This window comes from Tachyglossus aculeatus, chromosome 3, assembly GCF_015852505.1.
Source record: "Tachyglossus aculeatus isolate mTacAcu1 chromosome 3, mTacAcu1.pri, whole genome shotgun sequence".
Lineage (NCBI taxonomy): Eukaryota > Metazoa > Chordata > Mammalia > Monotremata > Tachyglossidae > Tachyglossus > Tachyglossus aculeatus.
In genome coordinates, this window is record NC_052068.1 from 27442521 (window position 1) to 27456959 (window position 14439).

At 45.8% G+C, this 14439-nt stretch overlaps 1 protein-coding gene across 2 annotated transcripts in view; it reads left to right on the top strand.

Annotated features, from left to right (window-relative positions):
* Nucleotides 1-3470, top strand: part of ADK (adenosine kinase) — a 580063-nt gene extending 576593 nt beyond the window's left edge. For both annotated transcript variants that reach the window (XM_038744078.1, XM_038744079.1), the window contains exon 11: nt 3251-3470. In XM_038744078.1, coding sequence (XP_038600006.1) covers nt 3251-3375 — 125 coding nt within the window. In that variant the 3' untranslated portion in view covers nt 3376-3470. The remainder of the gene's footprint in view (nt 1-3250) is intronic.
* The last annotated feature ends 10969 nt before the right edge of the window (nt 3471-14439 follow it).

Here is a 14439-nt window from a genome sequence, read left to right on the forward strand (position 1 = left end):
TCCACTGTGTACAGTGTCTGGCACATAGTAAGCACTTAACAAAAACCATAATTATTATTATTATGCGGAGAGGACTGGGCAACCATTGGAAGATGTTGAGAAGACGGGGAGACTTGCGCAAAATGGTGTTTCTTCACTTGATAATGTCATTTTTCTTGTTTTCAGTTCCTATGAAATGACCTAGAGCAGACTTTTAGCTGGCATCTTTTAGTATCCATAGTCAATATCAGAAATTTCAGAACTATGGCTGTAAAGTCTTCATAACACTATCTGTATTCCACCTCAGTCATTTCCCTAGTAGAAGGTATTGGAGGACAGTGCCAATTTAGCAGAAGATAATACGGATGGCGGGGGAAGGGAGGCAGAGTTGGTGGTTGGTGGAGATGGGTTGTCTCACATTCTTCTTATAATCAGAGTTGAGTCCAGGGAGAAAATATATGCTTCATTCATTCATTCATTCAGTCGTATTTATTGAGCGCTTACTGTGTGCAGAGCACTGTACTAAGTGCTTGGGAAGTGCAAGTTGGCAACATATAGAGACGGTCCCTACCCAACAGCGGGCTCACAATCTAGAAGGGGGAGACAGACAACAAAGCAAAACATATTAACAAAATAAAATAAATGTAATAAATATGTACAAGTAAAATAAATAGAGTAATAAATATGTACAAACATATATACAGAGGTGCTGTGGGGAGGGGAAGGAGGTAAGGTGGGGGGGTGGGGAGGGGGAGGAGGGGGAAAGGAAGGAGGGGGCTCAGTCTGGGAAGGCCTCCTGGAGAAGGTGAGCTCTCAGTAGGGCTTTGAAGGGAGGAAGAGAGCTAGCTTGGCGGATGTGCAGAGGGAGGGCATTCCAGGCCAGGGGGAGGACGCGGGCTGGGGGTCGACGGCGGGACAGGTGATAATGAGTCCCGGTGAGGAGTTTAGTGGCTGAAGAGTGGAGGGTGTGGGCTGGACTGGAGAAGGAGAGAAGGGAGGTGAGGTAGGAGGGGGCAAGGTGATGGACAGCCTTGAAGCCCAGGGTGAGGAATTTTTGCTTGGTGCGTAGGTTGATTGGTAGCCACTGGAGATTTTTGAGGAGGGGAGTAACATGCCCAGAGTGTTTCTGCACAAAGATGATCCGGGCAGCAGCGTGAAGTATAGATTGAAGTGGGGAGAGACAGGAGGTTGGGAGATCAGAGAGGAGGCTGATGCAGTAATTCAGTCAGGATTGGATGAGAGATTGAACCAGCAGGGTAGCGGTTTGGATGGAGAGGAAAGGGCGGATCTTGGCGATGTTGCGGAGGTGAGACCAGCAGGTTTTGGTGACGGATTGGATGTGAGGGGTGAACAAGAGAGCGGAGTCGAGGATGGCACCAAGGTTGTGGGCTTGTGAGATGGGAGGGATGGTAGTACCATCAATAGTGATGGGAAAGTCAGGGAGAAGGCAGGGTTTGGGAAGGAAGATAAGGAGTTCAGTCTTGGACATATTGAGTTTTAGATGGCGGGCGGACATCCAGATGGAGATATCTTGAAAGCAGAAGGAGACATGAGCCTGAAGGGAGGAAGAGAGAGCAGGGGCAGAGATGTAGATTTGGGTGTCATCCGCATAGAGATGATAGTTGAAGCCATGGGAGCGAATGAGTTAACCAAGGGAGTGAGTGTAGTTAGAGAACAGAAGGGGACCAAGAACTGACCCTTGAGGAACCCCTACAGTAAGGGCATGGGAGGGGGAGGAGGAGCCTGCAAAAGAGACTGAGAATGAACGGCCAGAGAGATAAGAGGAGAACCAGGAGAGGACGGAGTCAGTGAAGGCAAGGTTGGGTAGCGTGTTGAGGAGAAGGAGGTGGTCCACAGTGTCGAAGGCAGCTGAGAGGTCGAGGAGGATTAAAAACTGTTTATGTGCTCCTTCATATTGCTAGATTTTTGGGGTTGTGTTCTGATGCTCAGGACATATCACCCTACTCTAGGAAGCCTTCCCTGATTAAGCCCCCCCTTTCGTCTTCCACTCCCTTCTGCACTGCCCTGTCTTGCTCCCTTTGTTCTTCCCCCCTCCCAGCTCCACATATCTTATGTACATATCTGTAATTTATCTATTTGTATTAATGTCTATCTTCCGTCCTCTAGACTGTAAGCTCATTGTGGGCAGGGAACGTGTCTGTTTAGTGTTGTACTGTACTCTTCCAAGCAGTTAGTACAGTGCTTTGCACACAGTAAGTGCTCAATAAATATGATTGAATGAATGAATGAAGGCGTACTTAAAAACATCCTTCAGGTAATGTAAGATTGGATATTTTTAATCCCCCAATTTGATATTAACTCTGCAATAACCATTGAGTTTTACCACCTGGAGATTCAGTGGCAAACTGGTTGACAGGGGGAGAGAACGATTTAAATTCCCTGGAATATTTCTTCTAAGAAATGACTCAATCTAAAAATAAATCGGCTCCTTTGAATCATTCAACCGAGAGCTCTCACTCAACTCTGCCAGACCCACAGGCTGCTTTCCAAGTCTGGCAGAGAAAATCCCTGGCGATCAGTAGTGGTAGATGGGTTGGGGGGGCGGGGGGGGGGGCGGTGGCTGTAACTCCTGTGTAGACATCTCTAGGTCATTTTAACACCATTTCTCACTTAACCTTCACCTATGTGGTTCACAATGATAAAGGTGCCCCAGGGGACCCTGGAAAACCATTTCTCATTGTCATCTGTCCTAGGCAGATCTGCAGGGGCCAGTCATATCTCAGATCATAGCAGAACTCCTCGAGTGAGTCCCGGATCTCTCCATCCTTGACCTCTTGTTCGTAATCCCACATTTCTTTCCACTTCTTCATAATTCCCAAGAATTTCCAGTGGCCCTGAAATTCCTAGAAATTCTATCACAGTTCAAAAAAACAAGCTGTTCTCTTCTAGGCCCTGGAGGGGAGGTGGTTTAGGGTTGAGGGGGGGAACACTGGCACATCTGAAGAAGCATCAAGACTATGGTGGAATTCAGTTCAAAGGACACTGGCCTGCTGTTAATAGTACTAGCCTGGGTAATAATCGGTGGAGGGGGGAAGGAGAGAGGGAGGCGGGGGTGGCTAGAATTAGAGCCATATTGCCAGGCTAAGTGTGCATCTTTCTCTGCACCCTTACAGGCAGGTAAGGAGAGAGAGGATTGGCTCAATTAAGCTCATTTGGGTGGTTTCTTGACAGCGTGGAGTAAGAAAATGGGCAGGATTCCTGAGCTGGCTGCCCCAAGCTCACCTTTTCTCCTTTCCTTTTTGTGCTACAGGTTTTCTGTCCCAGCTGGTTTACGACCGTCCCCTGACCGAGTGCATCCGGGCCGGCCACTACGCTGCCAGTGTCATCATTAAACGCTCTGGCTGCACCTTCCCAGAGAAACCAGACTTTCACTGAGAGAGTCGGAGAGAAAACCCTGTGTGAACAGATTGCTGCCTAAATCAATTCCTGCCAGTTATTTACACTGAGGCTTCCATGCTCATTTAATTATAGAAAAAAAAAAAACAACACATCCGCAACCTTTTCCTATTCTGGTGATATTCTTCTTAATTTAAGGGAAACAGTACTAAATAGACCACTTACTGTCTCATCAACCTGAAAAGGTGTTATTATTTACACCACTTACAATACTTTACAGTTGTCCCCATTTAAATGCAGTTGATTCACAGTGTTATTTCATTTCTGTAGCAACCCTTTAGCCAGGCAGGCCAATTAATTTGTAAAATCATACGCATCTATCAAACTGACTGATTCAACAAATAAAAAAAAAACTTCGCTTTGGATACAGAGACAATTTAATGATTTAATAGATATGAATATATCTTAATTCTAACTTCAATTTAAGATTTTTATATGATATAGTTAATTTAGGTGCGTATATATATCATATATATATATATATGTATATATATATATATATATAAAAGGAGGTACAGAAATATTTATGCTAAACATCTTGCCAAGGTATGCCAAATAATTTCAATGCACACGTAAAACCTGTAGTATGTTTTGGATAATTAAAAAACTTGCCAAGTTTTAGGTTGTATTACAGTATTCAAGAATGAATCCGACACTTCCTTATGGTACTATGTAATTTGTTACTGAAAATAAAATATTGTCATACAGGAATTAGGTGTCCTTGGCTTTCTCTCAGTAATTCTAGGAAGAGTATTTCAGCTGCTCCTGAAACCCAGCCCTTGATTTCACAGTGTTGGAAATGGGACAGGTAAATTCAGAGAGTGCTCCCGAAGATGAAATTTGCATTTTGGTTCTTGGCTTTGGATGCCATGGGACATTCTGATCTCTAGTTATATTTAAAGTATGTGATTAGGTATTATTCACAATGCCAATTCTAATCCCAGAAGTAACAAGAATTATGAATGAGATCTGTCAGCCCTAGGAATTCAAACACTTGTACTAGGTAAATAATTTGCATGCTCATCTCTTGCAGTTTTGTCGCCTAAAGAAGTGATGAGAAGGATCAAGTCTCTGAAGCTTCTTGTAATAAGGCCTTCTGGTGAACCACATTTTTTATGAGTCCAATCTGATGGAAACGGATGGCATTTGCCATTCGATAGCTTCTGGTGTACAAGAAATGCACTTATTCATTCGATCATATTTAGTGAGCGCTTACTGTATGCAGAGCACTGTACTAAGCGCTTGGGAAGTACAAGTCAGCAACATATAGAGACGGTCCCTACCCAACACCGGGCTCACAGTCTAGAAGGGGGAGACAGACAACAAAACGAAACATGTAGACAGGGGTCAAAATCGTCAGAACAAATAGAATTAAAGCTAGATGCACATCATTAGCAAAATAAATAGAATAGTAAATATGTACAAGTAAAATAGAATAATAAATCTGTACATGTATATATACAGGTGCTGTGGGGAGAGGAAAGAGGGGGCTCAGTCTGGGAAGGCCTCCTGGAGGAGGTGAGCTCTCAGTAGGGCTTTGAAGGGAGGAAGAGAGCTAGCTTGGCGGATGTGTTTTTTATTTATTTATTTATTTATCTTACTTGTACATATCTATTCTATTTATTTTATTTTGTTAGTATGTTTGGTTTTGTTCTCTGTCTCCCCCTGCTAGACTGTGAGCCCACTGTTGGGTAGGGACTGTCTCTATATCAATCAATCGTATTTATTGAGCGCTTACTATGTGCAGAGCATGTTGCCAACTTTATTTATTTATTTATCTATTTATTTTATTTTGTTAGTATGTTTGGTTTTGTTCTCTGTCTCCCCCTGCTAGACTGTGAGCCCACTGTTGGGTAGGGACTGTCTCTATATCAATCAATCGTATTTATTGAGCGCTTACTATGTGCAGAGCATATGTTGCCAACTTGTACTTCCCAAGTGCTTAGTACAGTGCTCTGCACACAGTAAGCGCTCAATAAATACGATTGATTGATTGATGTGTGGAGGGAGGGCATTCCAGGCCAGGGGAAGGACATGGGCTGGGGGTCGATGGCGGGACAGGCGAGAACGAGGTACAGTGAGGAGGTTAGTGGTGGCAGAGGAGCGGAGGGTGCGGGCTGGGCTGTGGAAGGCGAGAAGGGAGCTGAGGTAGGAGGGGGTGAGGTGATGGACAGCCTTGAAGCCGAGAGTGAGGAGTTTTTGCTTGAATCATAGGTTGACAGGCAGCCACTGGAGATTTTTGAGGAGGGATGTGACATGCCCAGAGCATTTCTGCACAAAGATAATCCAGGCAGCAGTGTGAAGTATAGACTGAAGTGGGGAGAGGCAGGAGGATGGGAGATCAGAGAGAAGGCCATTGCGGTAATCCAGTTCGGATAGGATAAGAGATTGAACCAGCAAGGTAGCGGTTTGGATGAAGAGGAAAGGGTGGATTTTGGCAATGTTGCAGAGCTGAGACTGGCAGGTTTTGGTGACGGATTGGATGTGTGGGGTGAATGAGAGAGTGGAGTTGGATGACCCCAAGGTTGCAGGTTTGTGAGACGGGAAGGATGGTAGTGCTGTCTACAGTGACAATTAACAGTGGCATTCTGGTTCCTCTACTTGTCTGCCCTGAGATTTTGGTCAAGTCCCTTCACTTCTCCATGCCTGTTTCCACAACTATAAAATGGGGGTTAAAACCGTGAGCCCCATGGGGGGCACAAACTGTGCCCAACCTTGTAACCACCCCAGTGCTTCATGAGTGGCTTAGCATGTATAAGTGCTTAACAATTTAAAAAAAAAGCCAAAACCGCTTCTTATTATCTTTGTGGCTGAAAGCTCGTGCATGAAGAGCTTCCAGAGAAGCAGCGTGGCACAGTGGAAAGAGCCCAGGCTTTGGAGTCAGAGGTCATGGGTTCAAATCCTGGCTCCGCCAATTGTCAGCTGTGTGACTTTGGGCAAGTCACTCAACTTCTCTGGCCCTCAGTTACCTCATCTGTAAAATGGGGATTAAGACTGTGAGCCCCCCGTGGGACAACCTGATCACCTTGTAACCTTCCCACTGCTTAGAACAGTGCTTAACACATACTAAGCACTTAACAAATACCATCATCATTATTATTATTACAAGAAGTAGAGGTTATTACTGGGCATTACTTTTGTGTCTATTGAATAATGCATATAATCACCACTGTTTTGATCAAAAAGGATAGAAACAGTTTTGGTTTGAGGAAGGCAAAGTTCTGCATTGAATGTGGTTGATGCCGGTTCCCTTCTCTCTGGCTCGAATGTCTCCATTTAAGAAGTGAGGATAAGGATGCTCTCAGGCCCGAAAGGTGTTGGGAATCATGGAATCAAAAGTCAATCCTCAGGCTATAATTATTTCATTTTTTTCTGAACGGTGATACAAATAGGATAAGTGGAAGGAAAACTGAGCAAATCTGTTTGGTGGAAACTTCTTGAATGTACAAACAAATCTGTCTTTATCGATTCCTTTGAAAAGACAGAGTCTTTTCGGTGTATTGGATGGCCAAAGCACACAATCAACCAATTAGTGGTATTTATTGAGCACTAACCATGTGCTGATCACTGTACTAGAACAGTGCTCAGCGCTTAGAACAGTTCCCAGTGCTTAGCGCTTAGAACAGTGCTTGGCACATAGTAAGTGCTTAACAAATAACATAATTATTATTACTAAGCATTTGGGCAAGTGCTTAGAACAGTGCTTGACACATAGTAAGTGCTTAACAAATAACATAATTATTATTACTAAGCATTTGGGCAAGTGCTTAGAACAGTGCTTCACACATAGTAAGTGCTTAACACATACCATTATTATTATTACTAAGCATTTGGGCAAGCGCTTAGTACAGTACTCTGCACACAGTACCCGCTCAATAAATACGATTGAATGAATGAATGAGGGTACAATACGACAGAGGTGTCAGTAGACACATTCCCTGCCTTCAAGGAGCTTACAGTCCGGTGGGGAAGACAGATATTAATATAAATAAATTACAGTTATGTGGATCTGTGGGATTGAGGGTGGGATGAATATAGCAAGTACAGATCCAAGTGCATAGACGGCACAGAAATTGGAGAAAAGAGAGCTTAGTGGGGGAAGGCTTCTTGGAGATGTGACCTTAATAAGGCTTTGAAGGTGGAGAGTGGTGGTCTGGCATTTATGGAGGGCCAGGGAGTTCCAGGCCAGAGGGAAGACGTGGGAAAGGGATTGGCGGCGAGATTGATGAGATCAAGGCCCAGTGAGCAAGCTGGTGCCAGAGGAGTGAAGTGTGAGGGCTGGATTATAGTAGAACATCAGTGAGGCAAGGTAGGAGAGGGTGCGAGATTGATGGGTTTACATCCGGTAGTAAGGAGTTTCTGTTTGATGTGGAGGTGGATGGGCAATCACTGGAGGTTCTTGAGAGTGGAGAGATGATGACTGAATTAAGTGCTTAGTATACTGCTCTGCACACAGTAAGCGCTCAATAAATACGATTGAATGAATGAATGAATTGTTTTTTTAGAAAAACATTCTGGGCATCATCATCATCATCATCAATCGTATTTATTGAGCGCTTACTGTGTGCAGAGCACTGTACTAAGCACTTGGGAAGTACAAATTGGCAACAGATAGAGACAGTCCCTGCCCAACAGTGAGCTTACAGTCTAAAAGGGAGAGACAGAGAACAAAACCAAACATACTAACAAAATAATATAAATAGAATAGATATGTACAAGTAAAATAAATAGAGTAATAAATATGTACAAACATATACAGGTGCTGTGGGGAAGGGAAGGAGGTAAGATGGGGGGATGGAGAGGGGGACGAGCGGGAGAGGAAGGAAGGGGCTCAGTCTGGGAAGGCCTCCTGGAGGAGGTGAGCTCTCAGTAGGGCCTTGAAGGGAGGAAGAGAGCTAGCTTGGCGGATGGGCAGAGGGAGGGCGTTCCAGGCCCAGGGGATGGCATGGGCCGGGGGTCGATGGCGGGACAGGCGAGAACGAGGCCTAACGGTGAGGAGATTAGCAGCAGAGGAGCGGAGGGTGCGGGCTGGGCTATAGAGGGAGAGAAGGGAGGTGAGGTAGGAGGGGGCGAGGTGATGGACAGCCTTGAAGCCCAGGGTGAGGAGTTTCTGCCTGATGTGAGATGGAGTCAGGAGAGACAGATGGCAGGGAAGCCAGCAAACATGCAGATGCAATAGTCAAAGTGGGATGTGATAAGTGCTTGGCTCAGCATACTAGCAGTTTGAATGGAAAGGAAAAGGTGGATTTCGGCTGAACTGATCGAATTTGGTGGCAGATCGAATGTGCGGGTTGAATGAGAGAGTCGAGTCTAGGATAATGCGAAGGTTATGGGCTTCTGACACAGGGAGGATGGCGGTGCCGTCTACAGTGATGGGAAAGTCAGGGGAGGACAGGGTTTGGGTGGGAAGATAAGGAGTTCTGTTTTGGACATATTTAGTTTGAGGTGTCAGTGGGACATCCAGGTAGAGATGTCCTGAAGGCAGGAGGAAATGTGAAACTGCAAAGGAGAGAGGTCAGGCCTGGAGAGGCAAATTTGGAAATCATCTGCGTGAAGATGATCTCGTCTCATCATGTCACAGGATCAGAGGGGTGTGACATTCGTGGAGGCCCCGCAGGATGTGCCCGACCACCAGGACTAATTCGACAATTGTGGCAGCGTTCTGGGCTCCCCGGTGTTCACCTAAGGGCGGCACTCCTGGGAGGTGGAGGTGGGAGACAAACTGGAGTGGGAGGTGGCCGTGTGTTACCAGTCGATGAGCAGGAAGAACAACGTGCCAGTTGCCCCAGGGGACACCTTTTCACTGAATGGCCTTCCAGTCTAGAAGTGGGGACAGTTTCTGGATCGCCCCCTTCAGCCAACTCACAATAATAATAATAATAATAATAATAATAATAATAATAATAATAATAATGGCATTTGTTAAGCGCTTACTATGTGCAAAGCACTGTTCTAAGTGCTGGGGAGGTTACAAGGTGATCAGGTTGTCCCACGGGGGGCTCACAGTCTTAAACCCCATTTTACAGATGAGGCAACTGAGGCACAGAGAAGTGAAGTGACTTACCCAAAGTCACACAGCTGACAAGTGGCAGAGCCGGGACTTGAACCCATGACCTCTGACTCCAAAGCCCGGGCTGTTTTCCGCTGAGCCATGCTACTTCCCATCCACCAGATTGGGATTTTCCCGGATAATGGGTCCGGAGTTATCTCCATCTACACGGTGTCAGAGAAATACCTCATCCACAGCTGTCCCACAGCTCACAGTCATAGTCCCCATTTTACAGATGAGGTGGCTGAGGCCCAGGGAAGTGAAGTGACTTGCCCAAGGTCACACAGCAGACAAGTGGCAGAGCCGGGACATCCTCCCTCCCAGCCCCACAACATCTATGTCCATATCTGTCATTTTATTTCTATTAATGTCTGTCTCCCCTTTCAGACTGTAAGCTCATTGTGGGCAGGGAATGTGTCTGTTCTATTGTTCTATTCTACTCTCCCAAGCGCTTAGTACAGTGTTCCACACACAGCACTCAATAAGTATCATTTTTAAAAAAAAAGATGGTAGTTCAAGCAATGGGAGCAAATGAGTTCTCCAAGGGAGTGGTTGTAGATGGAGACTAGAAGGAGATCCAGAACTGAGCCTGGAGGGAACCCACTGTCAGAGGGCAGGAGGCCTTCTCTCCTTCTCCAGCCCAGCCCACACCCTCCGCTCCTCTGCCGCTAATCTCCTCCCCGTGCCTCGTTCTCACCCGTCCCGCCGTCGACCCCCGGCCCACATCATCCCCCTGGGCCTGGAATGCCCTCCCTCTGCCCATCCACCAAGCTAGCTCTCTTCCTCCCTTCAAGACCCTACTGAGAGCTCACCTCCTCCAGGAGGCCTTCCCAGACTGAGCCCCCTCCTTCCTCTCCCCCTCCTCTCCCTCACCATCCCCCCCGCCTTACCTCCTTCCCTTCCCCACAGCACCTGTATATAAGCATATATGTTTGTACATATTTATTACTCTATTTATTTATGTATTTATTTTACTTGTACATATCTATTCTATTTATTTTATTTTGTTAGTATGGTTTTGTTCTCTGTCTCCCCCTTTTAGACTGTGAGCCCACTGTTGGGTAGGGACTGTCTCTATATGTTGCCAACTTGTCCTTCCCAAGTGCTTAGTACAGTGCTCTGCACACAGTAAGCACTCAATAAATACAATTGATGATGATGATGATGATGATGTATATATGTTTGTACATATTTATTACTCTAGTTATTTTACTTGTACATATTTATTCTACTTCTTTCATTTTGTTAATATGTTTTGTTTTGTTCTCTGTCTCCCCCTTCTAGACTGTGAGCCCACTGTTGCGTAGGGACCATCTCTATATATTGCCAACTTGTACTTCCCAAGCGCTTAGTACAGTGTTCTGCACACAGTAAGTGCTCAATAAATACGATTGAATGAATAAAATGAATGAATGAACTGGCAAAAGAGACTGAGAGGGAGTGGTCTGAAAGCTAGGAGGAGAACCAGGAGAGGACTTTGTCAGCGAAGCCAGGGTTGGATGTTTCGAGAAGAGGGTGGTACACAGTCTCGAAGCGTCTACTGACTCTGCTATATTGTGCTTTCCCAAGCACTTAGGTAGAGTGCTCTGCACACAGTAAATGCTCAAGAAATACCTCTGTTAGAGTGATTTTCCTTAGCCAACCAGTTTTAAGCTCAGGTATTAATCCTGAACACGGTATTGGTGCTCCTGCAAAGTGCAGGAACCCAAGAATCATTTTATGTCAGCAGTGGTTTCAATAGGAAACAAGCTGTTGTTAGTGGGGAGATGGTTCAAAGTGTGAAATTCAAGAACGTTGAAAAAGATGAAAAGAATTTTATGGAATTTGTCTCACTTCAGGTTTCATCCTTATAAAGCTTGTTCCTCTGACATTCTCTGTACTTATCAGTGGTCAATAGAACCTCACAGGGAACTAATTTGCACTGCCTAAAATCAGTTTTCTAAACTTAACATTTAAAATCAGTTTCTATGAAACAAGAAGTTGGAAATACCTGCAGATGTGTTCCCTATAATATGCTAATGAAAGATCGATAACAGGATTTCCAAATGACCCTGTCCCCTCCCTGAAACGGCATTCTCGCCAGAGCCCCATCATGTTACAGTTGACTTACAGTCACATTTTACAGTAACTACGCTTCCCCTATTTTCACAATCCATGTGTGCAAATGATGTAATGAAAATGCACAAGACCGCAGAAATGATTTCCAGCACTTGATATCCTTCATACCATTTTGGCTACTACAGTCTATGGTTTTGAACAACCAGTTTTCCCAACCTCCAGAGCAGGCCTTACCTCTAGCACTCTGATCACATTGTTTGCTACTGTATTTGTGTAAGTAGTTCATTAGCTAAACAGAGGAATTATTAGAACAGGTAATTTCAACAGGTTGAGTGTCCAAGCCTGAATTTAGGGTAATAGTTAATTGTCTTTATAGCTGCAAGGAAGAGAGGGAAGAGGAGCAGCGTGGCTCAGTGGATAGAGCAGGGGCTTGGGAGTCAAGGTCATGGGTTCTATCTAATACTGGCTCTGCCACATGTCTGCTGTGTGACCTTAGACAAGTCACTTCACTTTTCTGTCCTCAGTTACCTCATCTGTAAAATGGGGATTGAGACTGTGAGCCCCACGTGGGACAGGGACTGTGTTCAACCTGATTTGCTTTGCTTGTATCCACCCCAGCCCTTAGTCCAGTGCTTGGCAGGTAGTATACACTTAATAAGTACCACAGTTACTATTATTATTATTATTAGGGGCAGGGATGACAGGGTTTAGGAAACTAAGGGCAGCAGCCGCCATCTTTAGCTCAGGAACAAAGATGATGTCTGCCTCTGTCCTATTTTCATTTCCTCCTCATGGGTGCTTCAGGAAAGCCACAGAAACATCCAATATAGGCTACATTTAAGGTTTCTTTAGGTATTTGATATGAGCCTGCGTGCCTTTTGTGAGAGTACAACCAAATCTGTTGTACTCTCCCATGTGCTTAGTACAGTGCTCTGTACATAGTAAGTGCTCAATAAATACGATTGATTGATTGATTACTTTAAAAGCCACCGCACACCATCGCCACACTCAGAATCAGCCACACAACACCGAAGAACACATCAGCAGTAGGATATGGAAGAACAATCCCTCCCCACAAGCCCCTGCAAACCACCCCCGGCCACTGCCTCGCTCTCCCCTAACATCAGACAGCACCTGTATATATGTATATATGTTTGTATGTATTTATTACTCTAGTTATTTTACTTGAACATATTTATTCTACTTCTTTCATTTTGTTAATATCTTTTGTTTTGTTCTCTGTCTCCCCCTTCTAGACTGTGAGCCCATTGTTGGGTAGGGACCGTCTCTATATGTTGCCAACTTGTACTTCCCAAGCGCTTAGTACAGTGCTCTGCACACAGTAAGCGCTCAATAAATACGATTGAATGAATGAATCAGCCTACAGACTACCGGACGCATGAAAGACCTACAAGAGAATGAGCCTGAGAGGGAGAGCTCCTGAGTTCTAGTCTTGGCTCTGCTGCTTACCTGCGGTATGACCCTGGGTGAGTCATTTAACTTTTCTCTGCTTCAGTTTCCTCAGTTACCTGTTCTCTGCTCCCTCAGACTATGAGTCCCTTGAGAGACTCACCTGATTAGATTCTACTGTATCTGCCCAGCACTTAGTATATTGTTTGGGACATAGTAAGCCCTTAGTACCACAATTATTCCTGGTATTATAAGCCACAAGGAGAAATTGGAAGCCGAATTGTGACAGGACCAGGGCTTGGAAGCTGAAGAACTTCACCATGATCTCCCCAACACCACATCCCTATTCTCTCTCTGTCTCTCTTCCCGGTCCCAATTCCCCCGGCCCAAGGTGTGATGTGGATGAAGAATTGCACACAAGGCACAGAGTGGGGATTCGATGAGGCTCAGCTCCGGGCCTCTGCTCCCCACTGGGAAGAGCAGCCCCTGCCAGTGGACCTCAATTCTGGGTCCTGAGCCAGCCAAACCATCTCCTGCAGGGCTTAGTGGACGTCATGCGGCCTGGGGGATGAATGTCCAGTGAAGGGTGTCCAGTGATGACAACCGGTGACTCCTGACTTTCTCTGAGATCAGTGTGGTGAGCAGACCATGAGCCATGCAGGGGGTGAGGCAAAACCACAGGTAGGTTCTCCCTTGGCTGGATGCAGGCGGGAACTGGCCATCTGTGGGAGCAGTCACTAAAAAAACGCAACTTTGGGTTTGGCCATTGTCCAGCCTGGATTAAAGGTGGGGGTAGGTGTATTAAAGGTGAAGGTGGGAGATGGGGGCTGGTACCTAAGCTGGCAGCCTCCTCTCCGATCTCCCATCCTCCTGTCTCTCCCCACTTCAATCCATACTTCACGCCGCTGCCCGGATTGTCTTTGTCCAGAAACTCTCTGGGCATGTTACTCCCTCCTCAAAAATCTCCAGTGTCTACCAATCAACCTACGCATCAGGCAGAAAATCCTCACCCTGGGCTTCAAGGCTGTCAATCACCTCGCCCCCTCCTACCTCACCTCCCTTCTGTCCTTCTCCAGCCCAGCCCGCACCCTCTGCTCCTCTGCCGCTATTCTCCTCACTGGGCCTCGTTCTCGCCTGTCCCACCGTCGACCCCCCAGCCCACATCATCCTCCTGGCCTGGAATGCCCTCCCTCTGCCCATCCACCAAACTAGCTCTCTTCCTCCCTTCAAGGCCCTACTGAGAGCTCACCTCCTCCAAGAGGCCTTCCCAGACTGAGCCCCCTCCTTCCTCTCCCCCTCGTCCCCCTCTCCATCCCCCCTGCCTTACCTCCTTCCCTTCCCCACAGCACCTGTATATATGTATATATGTTTGTACGTATTTACTACTCTATTATTTATTTTACTAGTACATATTTATTCTATTTATTTTATTCTGTTAATATGTTTTGTTTTGTTCTCTGTCTCCCCCTTCTAGACTGTGAGCCCACTGTTGGGTAGGGACCGTCTCTATATGTTGCCAACTTGTA